We start from the raw sequence: 22903 nt of genomic DNA on the forward strand, positions 1-22903 counted from the left end.
GCTTTTTTTCAGCAGGAACGCGGGGGAACACAGTTCTGGCACCTCCAGCTCTGAATGTATGTAATGGCAAAGGGGTGCTGGGTGTGTACTGGAGGGTCTATTAATGCTGGCTGCTGGAGGATCTATTGTTTCTGAAGGGGATCTATTGTAACAGAGGTGGGTAGGGGGTGGAACCAAGCAATGGTGCTCAGAGGTGGGTAGGGGGTGGAACCAAGGAATGGTGCTCGGAGATGGGTAGGAGGTGGAACCAAGCAATGGTGCTCAGAGGTGGGTAGGGGGTGGACACAACGGGTGACTTGGAAGTAGGAATTTTTCAGATAGGGGGTCACAGGCCGGCTGCAGTCATCACACCAAAGAATTGACAAGCTACAGTGTAATAAATGTTTGCTTTTGGGTTTAATACCTGGGAAACAAACACAGATCCCTCTTCAGAGGGCACCACCGGTGTGAACAAGCCCTTAAAGGGCTTTCAAACAAAGGGAGAGATTTGGTGACATGATTGCTGACGTTGCCTTGAAACGATATAACATTTATTTTATGTCACCCGTTTAGACGCACATCATTCTTTCCTGGGGGTCGCAGTATTGCTTTCTCACAGATCTTTTTTTAATTTTATTTCTTTTAGGAAAACCTGGTGGAGAGCAAACATCACAAACTTGCCAGGAGCCTGAGAAGCGGCCCATCAGACCATGACCTGAAGCCCAACGCTGCCACCAGGGATCAGCTCAATGTAAGGGACACCAGTCTGTCACCTTTCCTTCCCTCTGAAGTTCCTCTCTGTCTACAGCAAATATATTGCTTTGACTTCCTTTTCATTTTCACGGATATTTGCGGAGTACATACAAGAAAAAAAATGTTTTTTTTATGTTTTTGGGGGGATACTTATTATAGCAAAAAGTAAAAACTATTGAATTTTTTTCAAAATTGTCGCTCTATTTTTGTTTATAGCGCAAAAAATAAAAACCGCAGAGGTGATCAAATGCCACCAAAAGAAATCTCTATTTGTGGGGAAAAAAAGGACGCCAATTTTGTTTGGGAGCCACGTCGCACGACCGCGCAATTGTCTGTTAAAGCGACGCAGTGCCGAATCGCAAAACCTGGCCTGGTCCTTTAGCTGCATTTTGGTCCGGGTCTTAAGTGGTTAAATGGAACCATATTGCTACACTTCGAGACGCCTCTCTTCTCTTTTATACTCTGTTGTGACTTGACGCTGCTTGTATATCAAGTCAAATTATTATTTTTTTAATTTTGCTTGTCTTGCAAAACTCTCTTGAACCGAGGTTTTACTGTATTATAAAAAGTACATGCATCGAGTCACAGATGTGTACAAAAACATGTGATCACAAGGATAAAAGCAATGTGGGGAGCTGAAAAGGTGATCCAACGCGTTTCGTCCCAATGGACTTTAACTGGGGCAAAAAAACAGCTTCCCCACATTGCCCATATTTATGTCGTATGTGTAGCTGCTTTTAATTTTTTTCTGAAGGAGTCTGGTGCTCCTTTTTTAGTTTTGGTCTCCTCTTCAGAGGTAGCCTGCTACAGGAACATCCACTTTTTTTAATAAAAAAAAAACGAAATGTAATGACATGTTATTGAACATGGAGCTGCATTGATTTGTTTTATATCTGCCTGGAGTCCAGCGTTACTGTGGGTGTGCACAGTGGCAGAGCTTAGGAGCTCAGTGGAGATTTTCTTTAGTACTATAGAAGTCACTAAATTGTGATTGGAAACAATCATAAATTCTCTTATTTTATTTCATTTTATTTTCCAGATCATTGTCAGTTATCCTCCAACCAAGCAGCTGACATCGGAGGAGCAGGACTTGGTGTGGAAGTTCAGACACTACCTCACAAATCAAGAAAAGGTGAGTAGAAATCTACAAACTGGAGCTCAAATGTACAAATAATCGAAAGAAAAAATTTACTTAAAAAAAAAAAAAATGTGCATTTATATTACCGTATTTATCCGGGTATACCGCGCCCCGGCGTATAACGCGCACCCCAAGCTCAGCAAGGTAAAAAAAGAAGAAAAAAAAAGAAAACTTACATTTTTGCCCTGCGTCCATCGGCGGCCTTGTGAGTGTTCGTCTGCGGCTTCCTTGCGCAGGGTCTGTCTGCGGCTTTGGAGGTGTCCGTCTGCGGCCTCCATCCAGGTGTCCGTCTCGTCCAGCGTGTCCGTCTGCGGCCTCCATCCAGGTGTCCGTCTCGTCCAGCGTGTCCGTCTGCGGCCTCCATCCAGGTGAGCGTCTCCGGTGTTCGTTTTTCGATTTTGTCGCAAGCCAAGATGAGCCGGATTTCCTGTGTGTTCGACTCCTCTCGGCTTGTCTCGGCTCCTCTCGCATTGCTGCGGGCGGAGCCGAGCGTGGCCAAGCCTAGCCGAGTGCACAGTACACTCAGCTCGGACAATGTCGGAGACAGCGGGTATCGGCGTATATCGCGCACCCACGACTTTCCCCTGATTTTAAGGGGGAAAAAAGTGCGCGGTATACGCCGATAAATACGGTATATTATAATATATATTTTTGAAGCCTGCTGTAAAGCATCACGCCAGCGATCAGCAGGTTGCTGGTGCCATGCAGGATCTGTCAGTGTGCCCGTGTGCCCGTACGATGGCAAAAATATTAATGCAATCTATACACTGGGGGGGGGGGGGGAGAACCTCTGGGGGAATCTAGGATGGAAATGAACCTGGGGGTCCTAGTAGATGATAGGCTCAGCAATGGCATGCAATGCCAAGCTGCTGCTAACAAAGCAAACAGAATATTGGCATGCATTAAAAAGGTGATAAACTAAATATAAAACTATAATTCTCCCGCTCTACAAGACTCTGGTCCGGCCGCACCTGGAGTATGCTGTCAAGTTCTGGGCACCAGTCCTCGGGAAGGATATACTGGAAATGGAGCGAGTACAAAGAAGGGCAACAAAGCTAATAAAGGGTCTGGAGGATATTAGTTATGAGAAAAGGTTGCGAGCACTGAACTTATTCTCGCTTGAGAGGGGATATGATTTAAATTTAGGGATAAAACTTTTCTGTGGAAGGGAGTTTAATAAGACACGGGGCCACTTATTAAAATTAGAGGAAAAGAGGATTAACCTTAAAGTGGATGTAAACCCCAATTTTTTTTTTTTTTTTTTTTGCTGTCACCATGTACAGTATAAGATTTCCTATCATCTGTGCCCAGTCTTGCCACACAGAGTTAATCCAGCTCTGAGCAATCCTCTTTTATTGTTCAGTGAGATAAAACTGACTTGCAGAGAAAAACCTTAGTCCGTTCCGCCCCCTTGCTGTGAGTGACAAGTTATTTACATATCTCATGCACTAGCCCGGAGACGGGCATTATTTTTTAATTCCCACCCCCACTCCTTTTCTGAAGTCATGTGGTTACTTTTCTGGATTTTGACTGGATGTTAGTGATCATAGCAGAATTTATTGTAAGTAATACACGGGACAAAATGCATGTTGACAAGGGGAGTGTAGAGGTGGGCGGAGAGTCTACTGACGTCACAACTCCACCCACCGAGCTCCAGACAACAGATCCACCCACAGAATCTGCAGTTTTTCAGTTCTTATAACAGACAGAGGGGAGACATTTGACAGGTGAGGATACATGCAGGAGGCATGTATCAGATCCGGGTACAAGTGGGGACACAAGTCTGTCGCTATGACTACAATGCAAATATGTTGTCTTTCTTGTATATTCCAGCAGATGTTTAGGTACAGGCATGATTGATTGATTGATTGATTTTCTAGGCTTTGACAAAATTCCTGAAATGTGTCAATTGGGATCTTCCACAAGAGGCCAAGCAAGCCCTGGAACTTCTGGGGAAGTGGAAGCCAATGGATGTGGAGGACTCTCTGGAGCTCCTGTCATCCCACTTCACCAACCCCACCGTGCGACGTTACGCCGTCGCTCGCCTTGAGCAGGCCGACGATGAGGTGAGTTGCCTGTTTTGCAGTAAAACCTCTATAAACAGAATGTTCTTTATTATCTTCAGGGCTGACAAGATAAAATATTTGCTTTTTTTTTTTTTGGCAGGTAAATATGAAATATTAAAGGTAAAATCTTGCGCCAACTAAAAGAATTTTAATAATGTGAATATTAAGAATAATAATATTACTGCGCTGCACCCCAAATTGCAGTAAACTGAAACAATATTGGATAAAGTGAAAAATTGCCGGCCGCTTGCAAACACTTGTCCACTGGGAAACACTGCGATGATGTCGGCACGCCAACCTCCCGCTGACATCATTGCGGTGTTTCCCCCAGTGGACGAGTGTTTGCAAAGCCGGCCGCCAATTTGTTTGATGCTTTTTAATCGTTTTAGTCACGTAAATGCAACTTTTAAAGCTCTAAATAAACCTTTAGACCCCTTTCGCGCTTTGCAGGCGCTATAACGCTAAAAATAGCGCCTGCAAAGCGCCCTGAAAGAGCGGCTCCATTCAGTCCAGTGTGAAAGCCCGAGGGCTTTCACACTGGGGCAGTGCGCTGGCAGGACGTTAAAAAAAATGTCCATGCATGCTGCATCTTTGGAGCGGTGTGTATATCGCTCCTCTACCGCTGAATGGGCACCGTGGCCATACCGCCGGCAACGCGTTGCTGCAGTGGCGCTTTGTAGTGGCGCTTTGCGGGTGGTTTTAACCCTTTTTTAGCCGCCAGCGGGGGCTAAAAGCACCCCGCTAGCTGCGGAATACCTCCACAAACCTAACGGTAAAGCACCACCAAAAATAGTGGCACTTTGCCGACGCCACCTGCGCTCCAGTGTGAAAGGGGCCTTAGTACAATTTACACTATGGTGAGTTCTCTCTCATCCTGGGTAAACGTTTGACGTATATTCCTTATTGCTTGACGATCGAGTCTTCCTGGTTATCTTGCATACTCTCTATCCCCCATTTCATCCCATCTTTGTGAGCTGTTGGATATAATAATTGCAGGCTTATATAAGCTTGCCTTCTGGGAGGTGCACATTTGTTGGTGGCGTTTTCATCAAGAATATACACCTTTGTATGTGTTATATGGACTTTTAATACACTAATCATATTTAAAAGTACACTGATGATTTATGTATATTTGTATGTGATGTATGGATTTCAGTATTCTTTATCACGTTCATTTGTATTGTTATTTTTTAGTTTTTTTTAGTTTTTAGCGCAGCTCTCTCTTTTATCTCTTCAGTTTATATATGTGTATCTCTCACGTTTTTGAGCTGCTGCTATTTATATTTGCTTTTGTAAATTTTGCTTTTTGTTTTATAGAGCGGTATTTCCTTTTATATATAACATCCGAACAAGAGGCTCAGCCCTTAAGTGGTTTAAAATAAACAAATAAAATGTTTTGGGGGGTTCGAAGAAATTTTCTAGCAAAAAATACTGATCGTTGCATATAAACAAAAATTGTCAGAAAAGGCTTGATCGATAATATGACAAATGGGTGGGGCATAAAGCCTTTGGATTGTTTGTTCTTTCAAGAGAACCTGTCATTAAAGGGGTTGTAAAGGTACAGTTTTTTTTCCTCAACTACTATTAAGGCTGCATTCACACCTAGGCGACACAACGCCTGAAGCGCGACGCTCGATACGCTGGAGGGGCGAATTTCCATTGCTGTCTATGAGATGGTTCACATCTCACGCCGAATGCCGAAACGCCTGCCGCCTGAAAACAAGTCCCGGACCCTTTTTTTCAGGCAGGATTGGCGTTCGGCCATAGACAGCAATGGAAATAATTTGTGAGAAAAAAAAAAGTTAAACAAATCGTGGCAAAATACGCTGCGTACGCGGCATTACAGTGTGAATGCAGCCTAAGACTTCCATATTTATTAATATAGAATGTAAATGGGAAGACCTCACTTTTCTTACTATGTATACAAAGAGCAATAACAAAATAAAAATAAAAATTATGTGATTTAAAAAAAAAAAAAAAAAAATAGTCGTGCGGCGGCCCTTAACCACTTAAGGACCGCCTCCTGCACATATACGTCAGCAGAATGGCACGGCTCGGCACAAGCATGTACAGGTACGTCCTCTTTAAGTGCCCAGCCGTGGGTCGCGGGCGCGCTCCCGCGACCTGGTCCGAAGCTCTGTGACCGCGGGACTCGCGGACCCGATCGCCACTGGAGTCCCGCGATCGGTCCCCGGAGCTGAAGAACGGGGAGAGCTGTGTGTAAACACAGCTTCTCCGTTCTTCACTGTGGCGCCGTCATCGATCGTGTGTTCCTTTATATAAGGAACCACAATCAATGACGTCACACCTACAGCCACACCCCCCTACAGTTAGAAACACAGATGAGGTCACACATAACCCCTTCAGCGCCCCCTTGTGGTTAACTCCCAAACTGCAATTGTCATTTTCACAGTAAACAATGCAATTTAAATGCATTTTTTGCTGTGAAAATGACAATTGTCCAAAAAATGTGTCAAAATTGTCCGAAGTGTCCGCCATATTGTCGCAGTCATGAAAAAAATCGCTGATCGCCGCCATTAGTAGTAAAAAAAAATAATAATAATAAAAATGCAATAAAACTATCCCCTATTTTGTAAACGCTATACATTTTGCGCAAACCAACCGATAAACGCTTATTGCGATTCTTTTTGCCAAAAATATGTAGAAGAATACGTATCGGCCTAAACTGAGGAAATTTTTTTTTTTTTATATATATTTTTGGGGGATATTTAATATAGCAAAAAGTTAAAAATATTGCATTTTTTACAAAATTGTCGCTCTATTTTTGTTTATAGCGCAAAAAAGAAAAACCGCAGAGGTGATCAAATACCACCAAAAGAAAGCTCTATTTGTGGGGAAAAAAGGACGTTAATTTTGTTTGGGAGCCACGTCGCACGACCGCGCAATTGTCAGTTAAAGCGACGCAGTGCCGAATCGCAAAACCTGGCCGGGTCCTTTAGCTGCCTAAAGGTCTGGATCTTAAGTGGTTAAATATCTTCCTTTACCTTAGTGCAGTCCTCCTTCACTTACCTCATCCTTCCATTTTGCTTTTAAATGTCCTTATTTCTTCTGAGAAATCCTCACTTGCTGTTCTTCTGTCTGTAACTCCACACAGTAATGCAAGGCTTTCTCCCTGGTGTGGAGTGTCGTGCTCGCCCCCTCCCCTGGACTACAGGAGAGTCAGGACGCTCTCTACGTTGCAGATAGAGAAAGGAGCTGTGTGTTAGTGGGCAACCTGACTCTCCTGTAGTCCAAGGGAGGGGGCGAGCACGACACTCCACACCAGGGAGAAAGCCTTGCATTACTGTGTGGAGTTACAGACAGAAGAACAGGAAGTGAGGATTTCTCAGAAGAAATAAGGACATTTAAAAGCAAAATGGAAGGATGAGGTAAGTGAAGGAGGACTGCACTAAGGTAAAGGAAGATATTTAGGGAAACAAATTGTACCTTTACAACCCCTTTAAGCACTGAAGTCTTTTATGGATTTGGTATCTCCATTTCCAGGAAACAATTCCGCTTTAGCTGGGTTGTGATGGTTGCTGTATTTCTTTATGATGATTTCTTGCCTCACACACATAAGAATTCCTGTCCTGTACATTCCAGCCTTTGATTGTCAGCGGGTGGCGAAGGGTTAAGGCGGAAGCTATTAGTCGATTGTTGTAAGATCTCGTCAGACGCTGACCCCCGTCTCATAATGTGATAGAAATCCCATTTACTTGTTTGAAGAATCCCATCGATTCTCTGCACCCGGGTCAGGCCTCTCATTTCTGAATGGCCGGGAGGAATTCATTTATTTCCCACGCTTTGCTTCAACCTTTGAGGAGAAAAACGTCGGGGAAAAAGGCGAGATTTTCTCCGTAGCGGTTCAGAGGCCATCTTGTTTTGTCAAACTCGGGAGAGATGAGTGGATAACACACAACGTGATGAGATGGGAAGGGACGCGCGTGTCATCCTTGTATAAAAAGAAGAGCGAGCGAGGGGATTCAGGCGTGTCGCTCGCTGCTTTGCAGTTTTCTGACAAAAAGGGGAACCAGCAGTCTGTTTATCTACACAAAACTGTTTAACGACGGAGACCGTGATTGGATATCAACTGCGCTGGGGAGGCGGCGAGTTAAACTGCAAGTCCAGCCAAAAATATCAATACACGCAACTCGTCAAGCAGGATTTTTTTTTTACAAAATAATACATCGCACTTGTAATCAATCTACACCAGCTCTGCTGATCCCCCGCTCAGTAGTAACCCCCAACTCTGCTGATCCTGTAGCTTATTAGTACCCTCATTCACCAGATCTCCTGCTTAGTAGTAACCCACAGCTCTGCTGATTCCTCACTTTGTAGTAACCCCCACCTCTGTGGATTCCCCCCCCCCCCACTCAGTAGTAACCCCCAGCTTTGCTGATCCCTCACACAGTAGTAACCCCCAGCTCTGCTGATCCCCCCTCAGTAGTAACCCCAGCTTTGCTGATCCCTTGCTCAGTAGTAACCCTCAACTCTGCTTATCCTCTGGCTTGCTGTTCCTCCAGCTTATTAGTACCCTTGTTCACCAGATCCCCTGCTCAGTAGTACCCCCAGCTATGCTGATGCCCCACTCGGCAGAAAACCCCCAGCTCTGCTGATGCCCCACTCAGCCGTAACCCCCAACTCTGCCATTCCCCAATTCATTTGTAACCCCCACTCAGTAGTAACCCTTAACTGCTGATCCTCTGGTTTGCTGATCCTCCAGCTTATTAGTACCCTCGTTCAGCAGACCCCCTGCTCAGTAGTATCCCTAGCTATGCTGATGCCCCATTCAGCAGTAGCCCCCAGCTCTGCTGATCCCCCGCTCAGTAGTAACCTCTGGCTCTTCTCATCCCCCGCTCAGTAGTAACCCCCAGTAGTCACCCCTGCTCAGTAGTCCCCCCCCCCCCCAAGCTATGCTGATGCCCCACTCGGCAGAAACCCCCAGCTCTACCAATCCCCAACTCCGCAGTAAACCTGCGGATGCCCCACTCAGCAGTAACCCCCAACTCTGCCATTCCCCAATTTAGTAGTAACCCTTAACTGCTGATCCTCTGGTTTGCTGATCATCCAGCTTATTAGTACCCTCGTTCAGCAGATCCCCTGCTCAGTAGTATCCCCAGCTCTGCTGATCCCCCGCTCAGTAGTAACCTCCGGCTCTTCTGATCCCCCGCTCAGTAGTAACCCCCAGTAGTAACCCCCGGCTCTGCTGATCCCCTGCTCAGTACTAACCCCCTGCTGTGCTGATCCCCCCATTCAGTAATAACCCCCAGCTCTGCTGGTCCCCCCACTCAGTAGTTACCCCCAGCTCTGTTGACCCCCCACCCACCACCACACTCAATAGTAACCTCTGACTCTGCTGATCCTCCTCTCTCTCTCTCTGATAAAAATAACAATACTGTATATAAAACGATACAAAGCACCAGCATAAAGTGCATATAGGTCCCAAGTCTCTTTGACCAATATTCCTTAAAGGGAATACTGCAAGGTGGCTAGCTAATAATAGCTAGGGCATGCCTTCAAACCATAGTTCAGATTAGTACCATATAGTCTCTGTCTGCACCCAAACCGTAGGGATATATTATATAGGCATAGAAGGGGTATCTGAATGAGCAAGGATTTAGGGGAGACGGTGTGCACCTAAATCAGTAGTGATACCCTGAAACAGACAGGGGGACATAATAGATGAGAACTGGTCTGTGGGTGATTAAAGCCACAGGGGCCCCTGGATTGTTACATGTTGAGCACACATTCATAGAGGGCAGGATCGCTATAAGACCTTCATTGTTGGATAGCGAAGGCAGTTCCCCTGTACCCCCTGCCCATAGTGACAGGTTCTCTTTACACAGCAGTGGCTCTCTTCTAGAGCGCTTCCAGACAATGGAACATCTCAGCCGCTTCAAGGAGAAGTCTCATTTTTAATTTAAAGGTTGGCCTTTTTAGGTCTCATTGTAATGCATATAACCTCCTACAAAGGCAGAGAGACCATAAAAGAAAAGTTTTCCGCACTTTGTTGCAATGGAAGGCGTTTTTCTCTCGACCTGTTCGGCTCTTCTGTATGCGCGGCACGTGATCTCTACATATTGATTTATACCGTGCGTTCACCAGAATAGATCTGGCTCTATTAGTCGCTCCTTTTTTATGGATTTCCTCTGCATATATTGAAGACGTCTCCCCCCGTTCCTCAAGGTCGGTTCAGTTGCTTGATGGCACCACACATGTCACAATGTCATGTGCTGTCTTGTATTCCGCTGAGACAGATCTGCTGAGAGATTAGTCATGGAAGATTGTGAGCGGCCTATAACTTTTAAAGACGGATGCTTCAACGTTATCCATCAGCTTGCAGTAAAGTATAGAAGAGCATGTACAGAAGAAAATGTCCCGAGGCTGGAAAGAGAGACTAAAAGGTTTACTGTTGTTATACAAAAGGATGCACATGTTCCTTCTTCTTCCCGGCAGGCCGGTGTGGGCTTTGAGCATTCTTATCTAAAGATACGTCCTTTGATAGAACACTGAATGTATCTGCAGACATCTTTAACCACTTAAGCCCTGGACCAATATGCTGCTAAATGCCCAAAGGCATTTTTACAATTCGGCACTGCGTCGCTTTAACAGACAATTGCGCGGTCGTGCGACGTGGCTCCCAAACAAAATTGGCGCCTTTTTTTCCCCACAAATAGAGCTTTTTTTTGGTGGTATTTGATCACCTCTGCGGTTTTTATTTTTTGCGCTATAAACAAAAATAGAGCGAAAATTTTGAAAAAAAATGCAATGTTTTTTACTTTTTGCTATAATAAATATCCCCCAAAAACATATATAAAACATTTTTTTTCCCTCAGTTTAGGCCGATACGTATTCTTCTACCTATTTTTGGTAAAAAAATCGCAATAGGCGTTTATCGATTGGTTTGCGCAAAATTTATAGCGTTTACAAAATAGGGGATAGTTTTATTGCATTTTTTATAAAAAAAAATTTTTTTTACGACTAATGGCGGCGATCAGCGTTTTTTTTTTCGTGACTGCGACATTATGGCGGACACTTCGGACAATGTTGACACATTTTTGGGACCATTGTCATTTTCACAGCAAAAAATGCATTTAAATTGCATTGTTTATTGTGAAAATGACAGTTGCAGTTTGGGAGTTAACCACAGGGGGCGCTGAAGGAGTTGGGGTTCACCTAGTGTGTGTTTACAACTGTAGAGGGGTGTGGCTGTAGGTGTGACATCATCGATCGAGTCTCCCTATAAAAGGGATCACTCGATCAATGCAGCTGCCACAGTGAAGCACGGGGAAGCCGTGTTTACACACGGCTCTCCCCGTTCTTCAGCTCTGGGGAGCGATCGCGAGGGGGCGGCTAGAAACGAATAGCTGCGCCCTCGTCCCGGATCGCTCCCCGACCGGTTTCCGACCGCCGCATGTAGCGGGGGGGGGGGGTGTCCCGATCGGACCCCTGACTCGCGGAAAGGTGGGGACGTACATGTACGCCCATATGCCTGTACGTGCCATTCTGTGGACGTATATTTACATGCAGGGGTCGTTAAGCGGTTAACATACAGTGGAAAGGTTTTTGAACTGGGAGATGAAAAGGTATCTAAACCAAAAGCCACACATGTAATATACTACAGCTTACTAGTCCTTGATGTGGTGGCACCATCAACTCTCTTCTTTTGAAGCTTCTTTTGCTTTACAGTGGAACCTCAGATTATGAGTATAATCCCTACCAGGAGAACGCTCGTAATCCAAAGTACTCGCATATCAAAGCGAGTTTCCCCATTGAAGTCAATGGAAACAAAATGATTTATTCTGCATTGACTTCAATGGCATGCAATACCGCATGCGGCCAGAGGCGGGGGGCGCCGGAGAGCCTCGGAAACGGCCGGAAAGGCCCAAGGACAGTTCGGCTGACCTTGGCAAACCTCAGACTACGTTCCCGAGCCTTTCCGAGGTTTGCCGAGGTGAGCCAAGCTGCCTCGGGCCTTTCTGTGCATTTTCAAACGGCGCCGGAGCCCCCCACCTCAGTCCAAACATGGTACTGCACACCACTTTGGCCTGAATCCTGCTAGTTTTGCGAGACAACACTCGCAAAGTGAGTTAGGATTTTACGAAATACAGTGCCCGTATTGTAAAACGCTTGTTAACCGCGTTACTCGTAATCCGAGGTTCCACTGTACTACAGCTTAGAAGTTCTTGATGTGGTGGCACCATCAACTGTCTTTGTGAAGCTTTGTTTGCTTTATTGTCACCGGGCCATCCTGCAAATAACACAATTCCTGTCCCTGGGTGGCTACTCATTGCTCGACTGATCTATGGAGGGTCAATCACATACGTGCTCACAGGCTTTGTGCATCCTGTTTCCACTGATCAACCTTGAGATGTTTCTACAACTTGATTGGAGTCCACCTGTGGTAAATTCAGTTGATTTGAACATGATTTGGAAAGGCACACACCTGTCTCTATAAGGTCCCACGGTAAACAGTGCATGTCAGAGCACAAACCAAGCCATGAAGGCCAAGGAATTGTCTGTAGACCTCCGAGACAGGATTGTATGGAGACACAGATCTGGGGGAAAGGTACAGAAAAAATTCTGCAGCATTGTAAATGGCAAAAAGTTTGAAATCACCAGGACTCTTCCTAGAGGTGGCTGCCCGGCCATACTGAGCAATCGGTGGAGAAGGGCCTTAGTCGGGAGGCGACCAGGAACCTGATGGTCCAGTGTTTTTCTGTGGAGAGAAGAGAACCTTCCAGAAGAACAACCATCTGCAATGCTCCACCAATCAGGCCCATATGGTAGAGTGGCCAGGCGGAAGACACTTCTCAGTAACAGGCACATGATAACAAGCCTGGAGTTTGCCAAAATGCACCCGAAGGACTCTCGGACCAGAAGAAACAAAATTCTCTGGTCTGATACAACAAAGATGGAACTCTTTGGCTTGAATGGCAAGTGTCATGTCTGGAGGAAACCAGGCACCGCTCATAACCTGGTCAATACCATCCCTACAGTGAAGCATGGTGGTGGCAGCATCATGCTGTGGGGATGTTTTTCAGCGGCAGGAACTAAGACATCCTTGATAAAAACCTTCTCCAGAGCGCTCTGGTGAAGCTGTTATAGCTGCAATGGATGGGCCAACTCAATATTGAACCCTACGGACTAAGACTGGGATGCCATTAAAGTTCATGTGCGTGTAAAGGCAGGCGTCCCAATACTTTTGGTAATGTATTTTAAACGTGCACTTATTACATAACACGTGAACTGTATTCCCCCGAATGCCAAGTAAGCCTTACATTTTTTTTTTTTTTTTATTAAAATATTTTTTTATTCCTTTCCAGGACTTGCTGATGTATTTGTTACAATTAGTACAAGCTCTGAAATATGAAAACTTTGAGGACATAAAGAACGGATTAGAGCCGACAAAAAGGGACAGCCAAGGTCCTATGTTGGATAGCATGATGACGTCAGGAATAAACCCCTCCGATGTGGAAAGGTGGGTCAGTCTGGATATCAAGCTAGGTGACCATTAGAATACAGCCAGCCAACAGAGACAATCCTTTCCTAATAGGAGTCATGGAAGATTTTGGTGTTAACATGGTTGTAAACCTCATACAAAGCATATCCCCCTCTATAGGGCAGTGATGGGGAACCTTGCCACCCCACATGTTTTGGAACTACATTTCCCATGATGCTCCACTACTCTGCAGAGTAGAAAAGTATCTGCAAAACATCTGTGGTGCCAAGGTTCACCATCACTGCCCTATAGTGTTTACTTGTCTCAATCTAGGACACTAGGGGTTGATTTACCAATAGTGGAGAGTGCAAAATCTGGTGCAGCTCTGCATAGAATCAGCTTCCATGTTTTTGTCAAAGCTTAGTTGAAGTTAGAAGCTGATTGGCTAACATGCAGAGCTGCACCAGATTTTGCACTCTCCACTTTTGGTAAATCAACCCCTAATGTAGGACATACATGGGTCAAAGTCCCAACAAATCTTCTTTGGAAAATCTGATGGTGCCAACGTTGATTTCAAAATTTGACCAACCAAGCCTTCAAATTTCTCCTCACGTCATAATTTTTTTTTTCGTGGTCGGGAATCTTCTTTTCTTTCTGGGAATCTTCTTTTCTCCAGGGGAATCTTCTTTTCTCCACGGGAATTTTTTTCTCTTCTCTAGGGAATATTTATTTTCTCTAGGAGAATTTTTTTGGGGAAATTTTTCTTTTCTTTGCATGAATTTTCTATTCTCTAGGGAAATCTTCTTTTTCTTTCTGGGAATCTTCTTTTCTTTCGGGGGAATTTTCTTTTCTTTCCATGAATTTTCTATTCTCTAGGGAAATCTTCTTTTCTTCCTGGGAATTTTCTTTTCTTTCCATGAATTTTCTATTCTCTAGGGAAATCTTCTTTTCTTCCTGGGAATTTTCTTTTCTTTCCATGAATTTTCTATTCTCTAGGGAAATCTTCTTTTCTTTCTGGGAATCTTCTTTTTTTTTCGGGGGAATTTTCTTTTCTTTCCATGAATTTTCTATTCTCTAGGGAAATCTTCGTTTCTTTCTGGGAATCTTCTTTTCTTTCGGGGGAATTTTCTTTTCTTTCCATGAATTTTCTATTCTCTAGGGAAATTTTCTTTTCTTTCTGGGAATCTTCTTTTTTTTTCGGGGGAATTTTCTTTTCTTTCTGGGAATTTTCTTTTCTCTAGGGGAATTTTTTGGGGGAATTTTCTTTTCTTTCCATGAATTTTCTATTCTCTAGGGAAATCTTCTTTTCTCTTATAGTCCATGGACGGACACAGCTCCTTAAATCTTGACAAGTGGGTTATGTTCCCTGTTTACAGGAGAGGACTAGGCAGAAACATGTTAAATAGTTAAATACATGTTACATTAACAGAGTTGAACAGCCCCACCCAGGGGGCGGTCCCTCCAGACATAACCCTCCTCACTGCAGCTTGCAGCCCCAGTTTCGTTCTGCCTAGCAAAGGAGAAGGACGTATGGCTCCCTTTGGGCCCAGCGCCCTGAGGAGAAATTTTATTTTATTTTACTTTTTCTTGAAGAATCTTCTTTCAACTGTCGGCTGAGAGACAGGCTGGATAATATAGATCCTTGTAGTCTACTCAGTCCGACCAGCAAGCGTTGGCACACCTTTGCAAAGAGGCTTGGTCTGCCACGCCATACCCCATGACTCCTGGGGTGGCCGGTGAGCTTTGCTCCGAGGTCCACATATGACTGGGCTGTGGTGTTGTCTCACTCACAGTGGACCGGGCCGACAGCTACCTTCATTTCGGTTAGCTACCTCCATTTCGGTTGTAGTTCTGTCAGGAATGCGTCAGCGAGTCCTCGCTTGGACGGGTAAGTACAGTACCTCCTGCTTCGGTGGGTTGGTACGGCTGGGCATTCCTGGGGTTCGGGGGTCCCTTCCCCTTCCCTGCTCCTTTCCCTTGCTGCATTGCTAACAATGCCGCTGTCAGGGGGGAGGGGGGGCCTTCCTGAGGGGACTGTGTTATCTGGCCTGTGTTTTTTCTTTTTTGTATTGGGCTTTCCTGTGAGGTAAAAAGCCCTGTGATGAGCACAGATGTTTATGATTATACTTCAGCAGACGCTGACTGATTGGTGACACCTGTAACGGTTTTGCTTTTTTTTTTTTTTCAATTTAATGTTTTATTTTATTGATGAAGAAATAAAGTAATACGATGTACAACATGAAGCTCTCAGTACATTTCATGGCAAAAAGTCATCGACAAATAAATAATGAGGATACAATCCAAACTTCAATTTTCATCTTAGGTTAATCTAGCACCATAAAGGGAGAGCAATTAAAATATAAATCGATATCCCCGTAGGAGATCCCCTACTCAACTATGTGTAGGCTGAGCTGAAGAGAGGCGGGGAACCAAATCGACGCTTTCCGTACAGAGTCTCATCCGACACCCCGTAAAGGGAGCATACTGTGTCGGATAAAGGGATAGCACAACTTAATATTGATAAGAGACTTCTGTGACCCTAGATAACCTAGGACCCCGCCCAAAATGTGGAAAAGAGCGCTAGACATCCCGTCCCTTCCCAAGGGACGTGTGAAGAGAAAGACCTCCCACTCCCCACCATACTCTCCCCCTCCCCCAGGGCACTCCCATGAAAGTATAGGCCTATTAACAGACTGGTATAATAACTAAATCAAAAATCTCGAAGAGGAGATTGTACCAAAGATAGCATAAAAGAAGGAGAAAAAAGAGAAAGAGAGGAAAAAAGAAAGATAGAACCAATGAGAAAAATTGATTGCCAGTAGGCCAGTTAAGTACCCGAAGGGGACGGTGCATGACCCGGCGATAGGGATACGCCAACATGTCTGGCCCAAGGCTCCCAAATGGCCTCAAATATATCACTTGTGTGTTATAGGAAAAAGTGGGGTTGGGACTTTAAATGAGGCATGTGGTTTGCACCACCACAGGCCTCCATCCCTGAAAGGGTTTAAAAAATGGAAGGTTGGGATTTTAAATGAGATGCGATTAGCATAATGCGATTAAATATACATATGGAAAATACAAAAATTCTTACCATAATAGTCAGGCTCAAAAATGCCAAATCAAAGAAGCACAAAACCAAATTCATCTGTCTAACTGTATGTAATTAAAACAGAGGTTTAGTTGCAGTCATTTGCAAATGTCTGGGAAGCTGCAGGCCACGTCACAGCACTCTATGTAAATGCAGTCCTAACTATGAATTTAAAGGCCTCCAAAAGGAGGAACCCAGGTGTGCTAACTAATAGACAGGGAGCAGAAGGCAACATAGAACCGCCCCTATCTATGGTTGGTCTGGCAAATGAGAGCACTGAAAAGACAAAAAACAGGGGTGAAACCAAAACATGCCTACCAAACTAAAATACCACCAAACTGGATGCGGACCACATCAAACTGGGTCAGCTAGTCAAAAAATTACAATGCATGAATTAACTTGTTGGTGGCAGATCTGTGGAGGCAATTATGTAACACTCCTGAAATCACATCTCCATCCCTCAGTTAATGTTATAGGAAAAAGTGGGGTTGGGACTTTAAATGAGGCATGTGGTTTGCACCACCACAGGCCTCCATCCCTGAAAGGGTTTAAAAAATGGAAGGTTGGGACTTTAAATGAGATGCGATTAGCATAATGCGATTAAATATACATATGGAAAATACAAAAATTCTTACCATAATAGTCAGGCTCAAAAATGCCAAATCAAAGAAGCACAAAACCAAATTCATCTGTCTAACTGTATGTAATTAAAACAGAGGTTTAGTTGCAGTCATTTGCAAATGTCTGGGAAGCTGCAGGCCACGTCACGGCACTCTATGTAACTGCAGTCCTAACTATGAATTTAAAGGCCTCCAAAAGGAGGAACCCAGGTGTGCTAACTAATAGACAGGGAGCAGAAGGCAACATAGAACCGCCCCTATCTATGGTTGGTCTGGCAAATGAGAGCACTGAAAAGACAAAAAACAGGGGTGAAACCAAAACATGCCTACCAAACTAAAATACCACCAAACTGGATGCGGACCACATCAAACTGGGTCAGCTAGTCAAAAAATGACAATGCATGAATTAACTTGTTGGTGGCAGATCTGTGGAGGCAATTATGTAACACTCCTGAAATCGCATCTCCATCCCTCAGTTAATGTTATAGGAAAAAGTGGGGTTGGGACTTTAAATGAGGCATGTGGTTTGCACCACCACAGGCCTCCATCCCTGAAAGGGTTTAAAAAATGGAAGGTTGGGACTTTAAATGAGATGCGATTAGCATAATGCGATTAAATATACATATGGAAAATACAAAAATTCTTACCATAATAGTCAGGCTCAAAAATGCCAAATCAAAGAAGCACAAAACCAAATTCATCTGTCTAACTGTATGTAATTAAAACAGAGGTTTAGTTGCAGTCATTTGCAAATGTCTGGGAAGCTGCAGGCCACGTCACGGCACTCTATGTAACTGCAGTCCTAACTATGAATTTAAAGGCCTCCAAAAGGAGGAACCCAGGTGTGCTAACTAATAGACAGGGAGCAGAAGGCAACATAGAACCGCCCCTATCTATGGTTGGTCTGGCAAATGAGAGCACTGAAAAGACAAAAAACAGGGGTGAAACCAAAACATGCCGTGACGTGGCCTGCAGCTTCCCAGACATTTGCAAATGACTGCAACTAAACCTCTGTTTTAATTACATACAGTTAGACAGATGAATTTGGTTTTGTGCTTCTTTGATTTGGCATTTTTGAGCCTGACTATTATGGTAAGAATTTTTGTATTTTCCATATGTATATTTAATCGCATTATGCTAATCGCATCTCATTTAAAGTCCCAACCTTCCATTTTTTAAATATATCACTTGTGTTAGAGATAGAGCTGACCATTTTTTCCTGTGTCATGATCCATGAAATCTTCCCCTTAGCTGCCAAGAACGAGACCCTAGGTTGCTTCCAGGCCGCCGCCAAAGTGGTTTTAGCTCCTATGATCATGAAAGCTATCAGTTTTTGTATGGGTTTGGAGACCCGAGGAATTTCGGAGCCCAGCAGAGCGATATGCGGAGATTTCACCACCGGTACCCCCGTGACTTTTCTGATAAGGCAAAAAATTCTGTTCCAAAACCCCCTGATTCTGGGGCACTCCCACCAAACGTGGAGCATCGTGCCTTGGGCTTGGCAGTTGCGAAAGCATAACGGGGAAGACGTAGGAAACATCGCAGCCAACCTACTGGGGCCAGGTACCACCGCATCAGGACCTTTGTGTTAGCTTCAGCTAATGAAGTATTCACTAAACCTTTGAAAGTTTTCGAACCTACCTTGTGCCATCTGCTCAGGTCCCAGGTCATCCGCAGGTCTCTCTCCCATGCCTCCATGTATGAAAATTTTGTGGAAACCTCAGATAGAGCTATATATATTATAGATATTCCCCCCTTGTGTTCCATCATTTGTTTACACCAACTTTTGTAACTAGTAAGAGTTGCGTACCTGAAATTGTCAGTCCAGAAGGATGACACAAAGTTAAAAATTTGGGTGTACCGGGCTCTTTCCGATAGAGGCAAGTCAAGTGTCCTCACACAATGTTCCAGTGAAAGTGGGCCCGTGGCTGTCAAAAAATCGCCTATTCTATAGATCCCTTTGTCCAGCCACCATTGGAAAGCTGAAGTGTCCATCCCTATAGGAAACTGAGGGTTGAGAAAGATCCTTGTCAAAGGCTTAGTCTCCGAAACCAAAGAAGGAAGGTGTCTCAGACCATCCCAGAGTCTGAAAGATTGCGACAATGTGGGGGATAGTATTGAAGGTCTAGATTTTTGGGGAGACCAAAAAAGGCTCTCTATCGAAAGATTAGGGATCGCCAAACCCTCCATGTCTATCCACTCTGGCTTTTCACATTCCGCAAAAATAGCAGAAAATTGTGCTAGTCTGGCAGCTTGGTAGTATTTAAACAGGTTTGGTAATCCAAGACCTCCTTGTGTTCTGAGCCCGTATAGGACATTTTGTGCCACTCTATAACCTTTGCCCTCCCATACGAATTTCAGAATTTTACTCTGTAGTGGTCTGAGTTGGTCTTTTTTAACAGCTATTGGTAGAGATCTGAACAAGTAGAGTAACCTTGGTAGGAGGGTCATTTTGACTGCGTTAACCCTACCTGTCCAAGAAAGTTTGTGTCGAGCCCACGTCTGTAGATCTACTTCTAGTTTACGAAATATAGGGGGATAATTAGCCTGGTAGAGATGTTCAATTTTGGTTGTGAGGTTTATACCTAAGTAACGAATGGATGATTCGGCCCACTGGAATTCAAAATAGGGTTTCAAGTGATTGATCACTGAGGGGGGGGTGGAAATGTTTAAGGCTTGGGATTTATTCCAATTAACCCGCAAACCCGAAATCTTCCCGAAAGACTCCAGTAAGTTGCAAAGAATTGGAAGAGAGGTGATCGGGGAGGAGATATACAGAAGAAGGTCGTCTGCAAAGAGGGCGCATTTATGGATTTGGGAGCCACATGATACCCCCCTTATATCCGGATCCGACCTGATCGCAATAGCAAGTGTCTCAATCGCTATTGCGAAAATCAAGGGGGACAAGGGGCAGCCCTGTCTAGTACCCCTAGCAATTCTAATGGAGCCCGAAAAAAATCCCTGTAGTTTGACCCGTGCACTGGGTTCAGAGTAGAGAGATTTCAACAATCCCCGGAATTGTTCACCAAAGCCCCAACGACGCAAAATCTCGAAGAGGTAATACCACGATACAGAGTCGAACGCCTTTCGTAGGTCTAAGGAAAGGAGGAGTCCTTCCTGCCGCGGGTTCCCGTCCCAGCCCGACTGAAGCAGAGAGATAATATCGATTGCTCGCCTCACCTGGTCAGGGCCCTGCCTACCAGGGACGAATCCAACCTGGTCCCTATGGATATAAATTTTTATAAAAGAATTTAACCTGTTGGTCAATATTTTTAAATCGTTATTGATTAGGGAAATAGGTCTGTAATTTTCAACGAGCTCCGAGTCCTTATCTGGTTTGGGGATGACTGAGATAAACGCCTCATTCAAATTCGGGTGCATGGATCCGCCCTCCCTCCCCCGTTTTGAATTAAAAAATTTAGTAAGGTGCGGGGCCAAGGTTTCACAGAAAGTCTTGTAATATGGGACTGAGAAACCATCCGGTCCAGGGGCCGAACCATCCTTAAGTCCCCTAATTACCTCTATAGTTTCTTCTGTGGAGATCGGTGCCTCCATCAAATCTACATGACTCTCCTGTAGGTTCGGGATCACTAACCGGTCCAAAAAGGAATTGACCTCGGAGTGTCTGGCCATCCCCGACCCCCGATATAGGGAGGTATAAAAGGTTTCAAATTCTTGCAGTATGCGTTTAGGGTTAAGGGTTGTTGTCCCGTCCCTGGTCTTAATCTTAGGCAGAGCAAACGTTCGGAACCTCGGCGAGCGCTTGGTAGCTAGCATCGTGTTCATTTTGTTCCTGTATAAATAAAATCTAGCGCTGGACCAATTTAACGATCGTTCCGCCCTAACCGTCAAAGCTAAATTTAAAGCTAGTCGAGCGGCATCAAGCTGCGGGGCCTGAACCGTCGTCTGGTCCTTCTTATGTTGTCTGCGCAGGGATAAGAAATCTTTCTCAAGCCTCATCACCTCCGCAGACTTTTCCTTCTTTCTTTTAGAGGCTATCTGGATGATCCTGCCGCGAATGGTAGCTTTATGAGCTGCCCACAATATCTCGGCCGAGGTCCCTTCAACGCTGTTAAACCCAAAATATTCCTTGATGGCCCCTTCAATCTCTAAAACCACATTAGGGTCGTGTAGTAAAGTTTCGTTTAATTTCCAGTGTGATTTGTGAGGTTCTGAGTTTTGAGTTTGTAGCGAGCAAACCACCATGGAGTGGTCCGATAGGGCTGTGTCTGTTATGTTAGCTTTCGTAATCAGGGGAATATGTCTAGCAGATATAAATATATGGTCAATCCTAGAGTACGAACGATGCGGATGGGAATAGTGGGAGTAGTCCTTTTTGTTTGGATTGAGTTCCCTCCAAATGTCTACCAGGTTATGCTGATATATCAGTTTTGCTATGTGTGAGCTGGCTTTAGTTGGGCGTGTCAATGCTGTAGCTATGGGTTTGGATTTGTCCAAGCTGAGGTCGAATGCAATGTTGGAGTCTCCTCCGCACACTATCATTCCCTCCAAGAGAGGTTCCAAGGTATCAAACATAGTTTTAAAAAATTCGGTCTGTCCTCTGTTGGGAGCGTAGTATGAAATAAATGACACTAGAAGTTCATCCAATTCCCCCTTAACCAACAGGAACCTACCATTAGGATCTCTATGAGTCAGGAGCGGGTTAAATTTGCAGGATTTCGCGAAAAGGATAGCCACCCCTCTCGTTTTATCCTCTGCGTTAGCCAGGAAAAATTGTGGGTATTGCGCATGAAGAAAGGAAGGCGTGTAAGTGGCCGGAAAATGTGTCTCTTGTAATAAGACAACTGACATCCTCCGGGAGTGGTAAGAATGAAACACCTTCCTTCTCTTGACGGGTGAATTCAAGCCCTGAACATTGTGTGAGGCAACTCTAACCAAGTTCGGCAAAGTCGAGTTATGTGGTGAAGTCATTGGGAGAACAAAGTGGGTGCAATTTGGAACTTACCCCATCGACATGGAGGCATGGGAGACAGCAGAGCGGAGCAGGAACGGAGCCGAGGCCTGGAATACTATAGGCAGGATGACATGAGCACGGACTGGCAATCAAGAAAAAAAGGTTAGTGAGAAGAGAGATAAGAGAGCAAACAAAAGAAGAGATAATACATTTTAAAATATAAGGTATGTCCTCACAACGAACGTGGAAGGGATAGAGATCTGTTCCACCTTCGTCAGTCGAACCAATAACGTAGCCCTTAACTCGGGCTACAGGACCAAACCCCGACAGCGACATAGTCCCCGTCCAGGGATGATCTGAGGCGCAAGGCAACTGCCTCAGCCCCTATCAACCCTTTAGAGTCAACAAGGAGATGATAGCTTATCATATAACACTCTAAATGTATACTATCACGATACATGAAAAAAATATACGGATCACGGTCAGTGCGGAGAACAAAAAAACTAGGAAACAAAACAGTCTCGAAAAAAACTGTATGGGGATTTCATGGGTCCCCAGCCACGGATAGGGTACCCAGAACCATTATACCTAACAGGTATAATATCCTCCGTTGGAAACACCAAGCGGAGGGAAACTCCAGAACAGATAGCGGGACCGCTATGATGATTAGTTCAGGTCTTTGTGGTATCTTTGGTGCGTCTGCTTTTGCTCGTGTGCCAAGTAGGGGATAAAGGACTGGCCGGGGTGGGCCGTTTGGATGAACCTGGTGGGAAATTTGACGTGTCCATTGCTGAGTCCAGCGAGATCAGTTTCAAGGCTAGCAAAAAATTTTCTCCTTCAGATAGCGTGGTGAAGGCGTGAGTTTTGCCCTTGAAGGCGAATTTTAAGGCAAACGGAAATCC

At 44.7% G+C, this 22903-nt stretch overlaps 1 protein-coding gene across 2 annotated transcripts in view; it reads left to right on the forward strand.

Moving 5' to 3' along the window:
• The window catches only part of PIK3C3 (phosphatidylinositol 3-kinase catalytic subunit type 3), a 259170-nt gene that overhangs the window by 72363 nt on the left and 163904 nt on the right, over positions 1 to 22903 (forward strand). For both annotated transcript variants that reach the window (XM_040336115.1, XM_040336125.1), the window contains 4 exons: positions 626 to 730; positions 1772 to 1864; positions 3751 to 3936; positions 13263 to 13417. In XM_040336115.1, the coding sequence (XP_040192049.1) occupies positions 626 to 730; positions 1772 to 1864; positions 3751 to 3936; positions 13263 to 13417 (539 nt within the window). The remainder of the gene's footprint in view (positions 1 to 625; positions 731 to 1771; positions 1865 to 3750; positions 3937 to 13262; positions 13418 to 22903) is intronic.

This window comes from Rana temporaria, chromosome 1 (genome assembly GCF_905171775.1).
Source record: "Rana temporaria chromosome 1, aRanTem1.1, whole genome shotgun sequence".
In the NCBI taxonomy this organism is placed as follows: domain Eukaryota; kingdom Metazoa; phylum Chordata; class Amphibia; order Anura; family Ranidae; genus Rana; species Rana temporaria.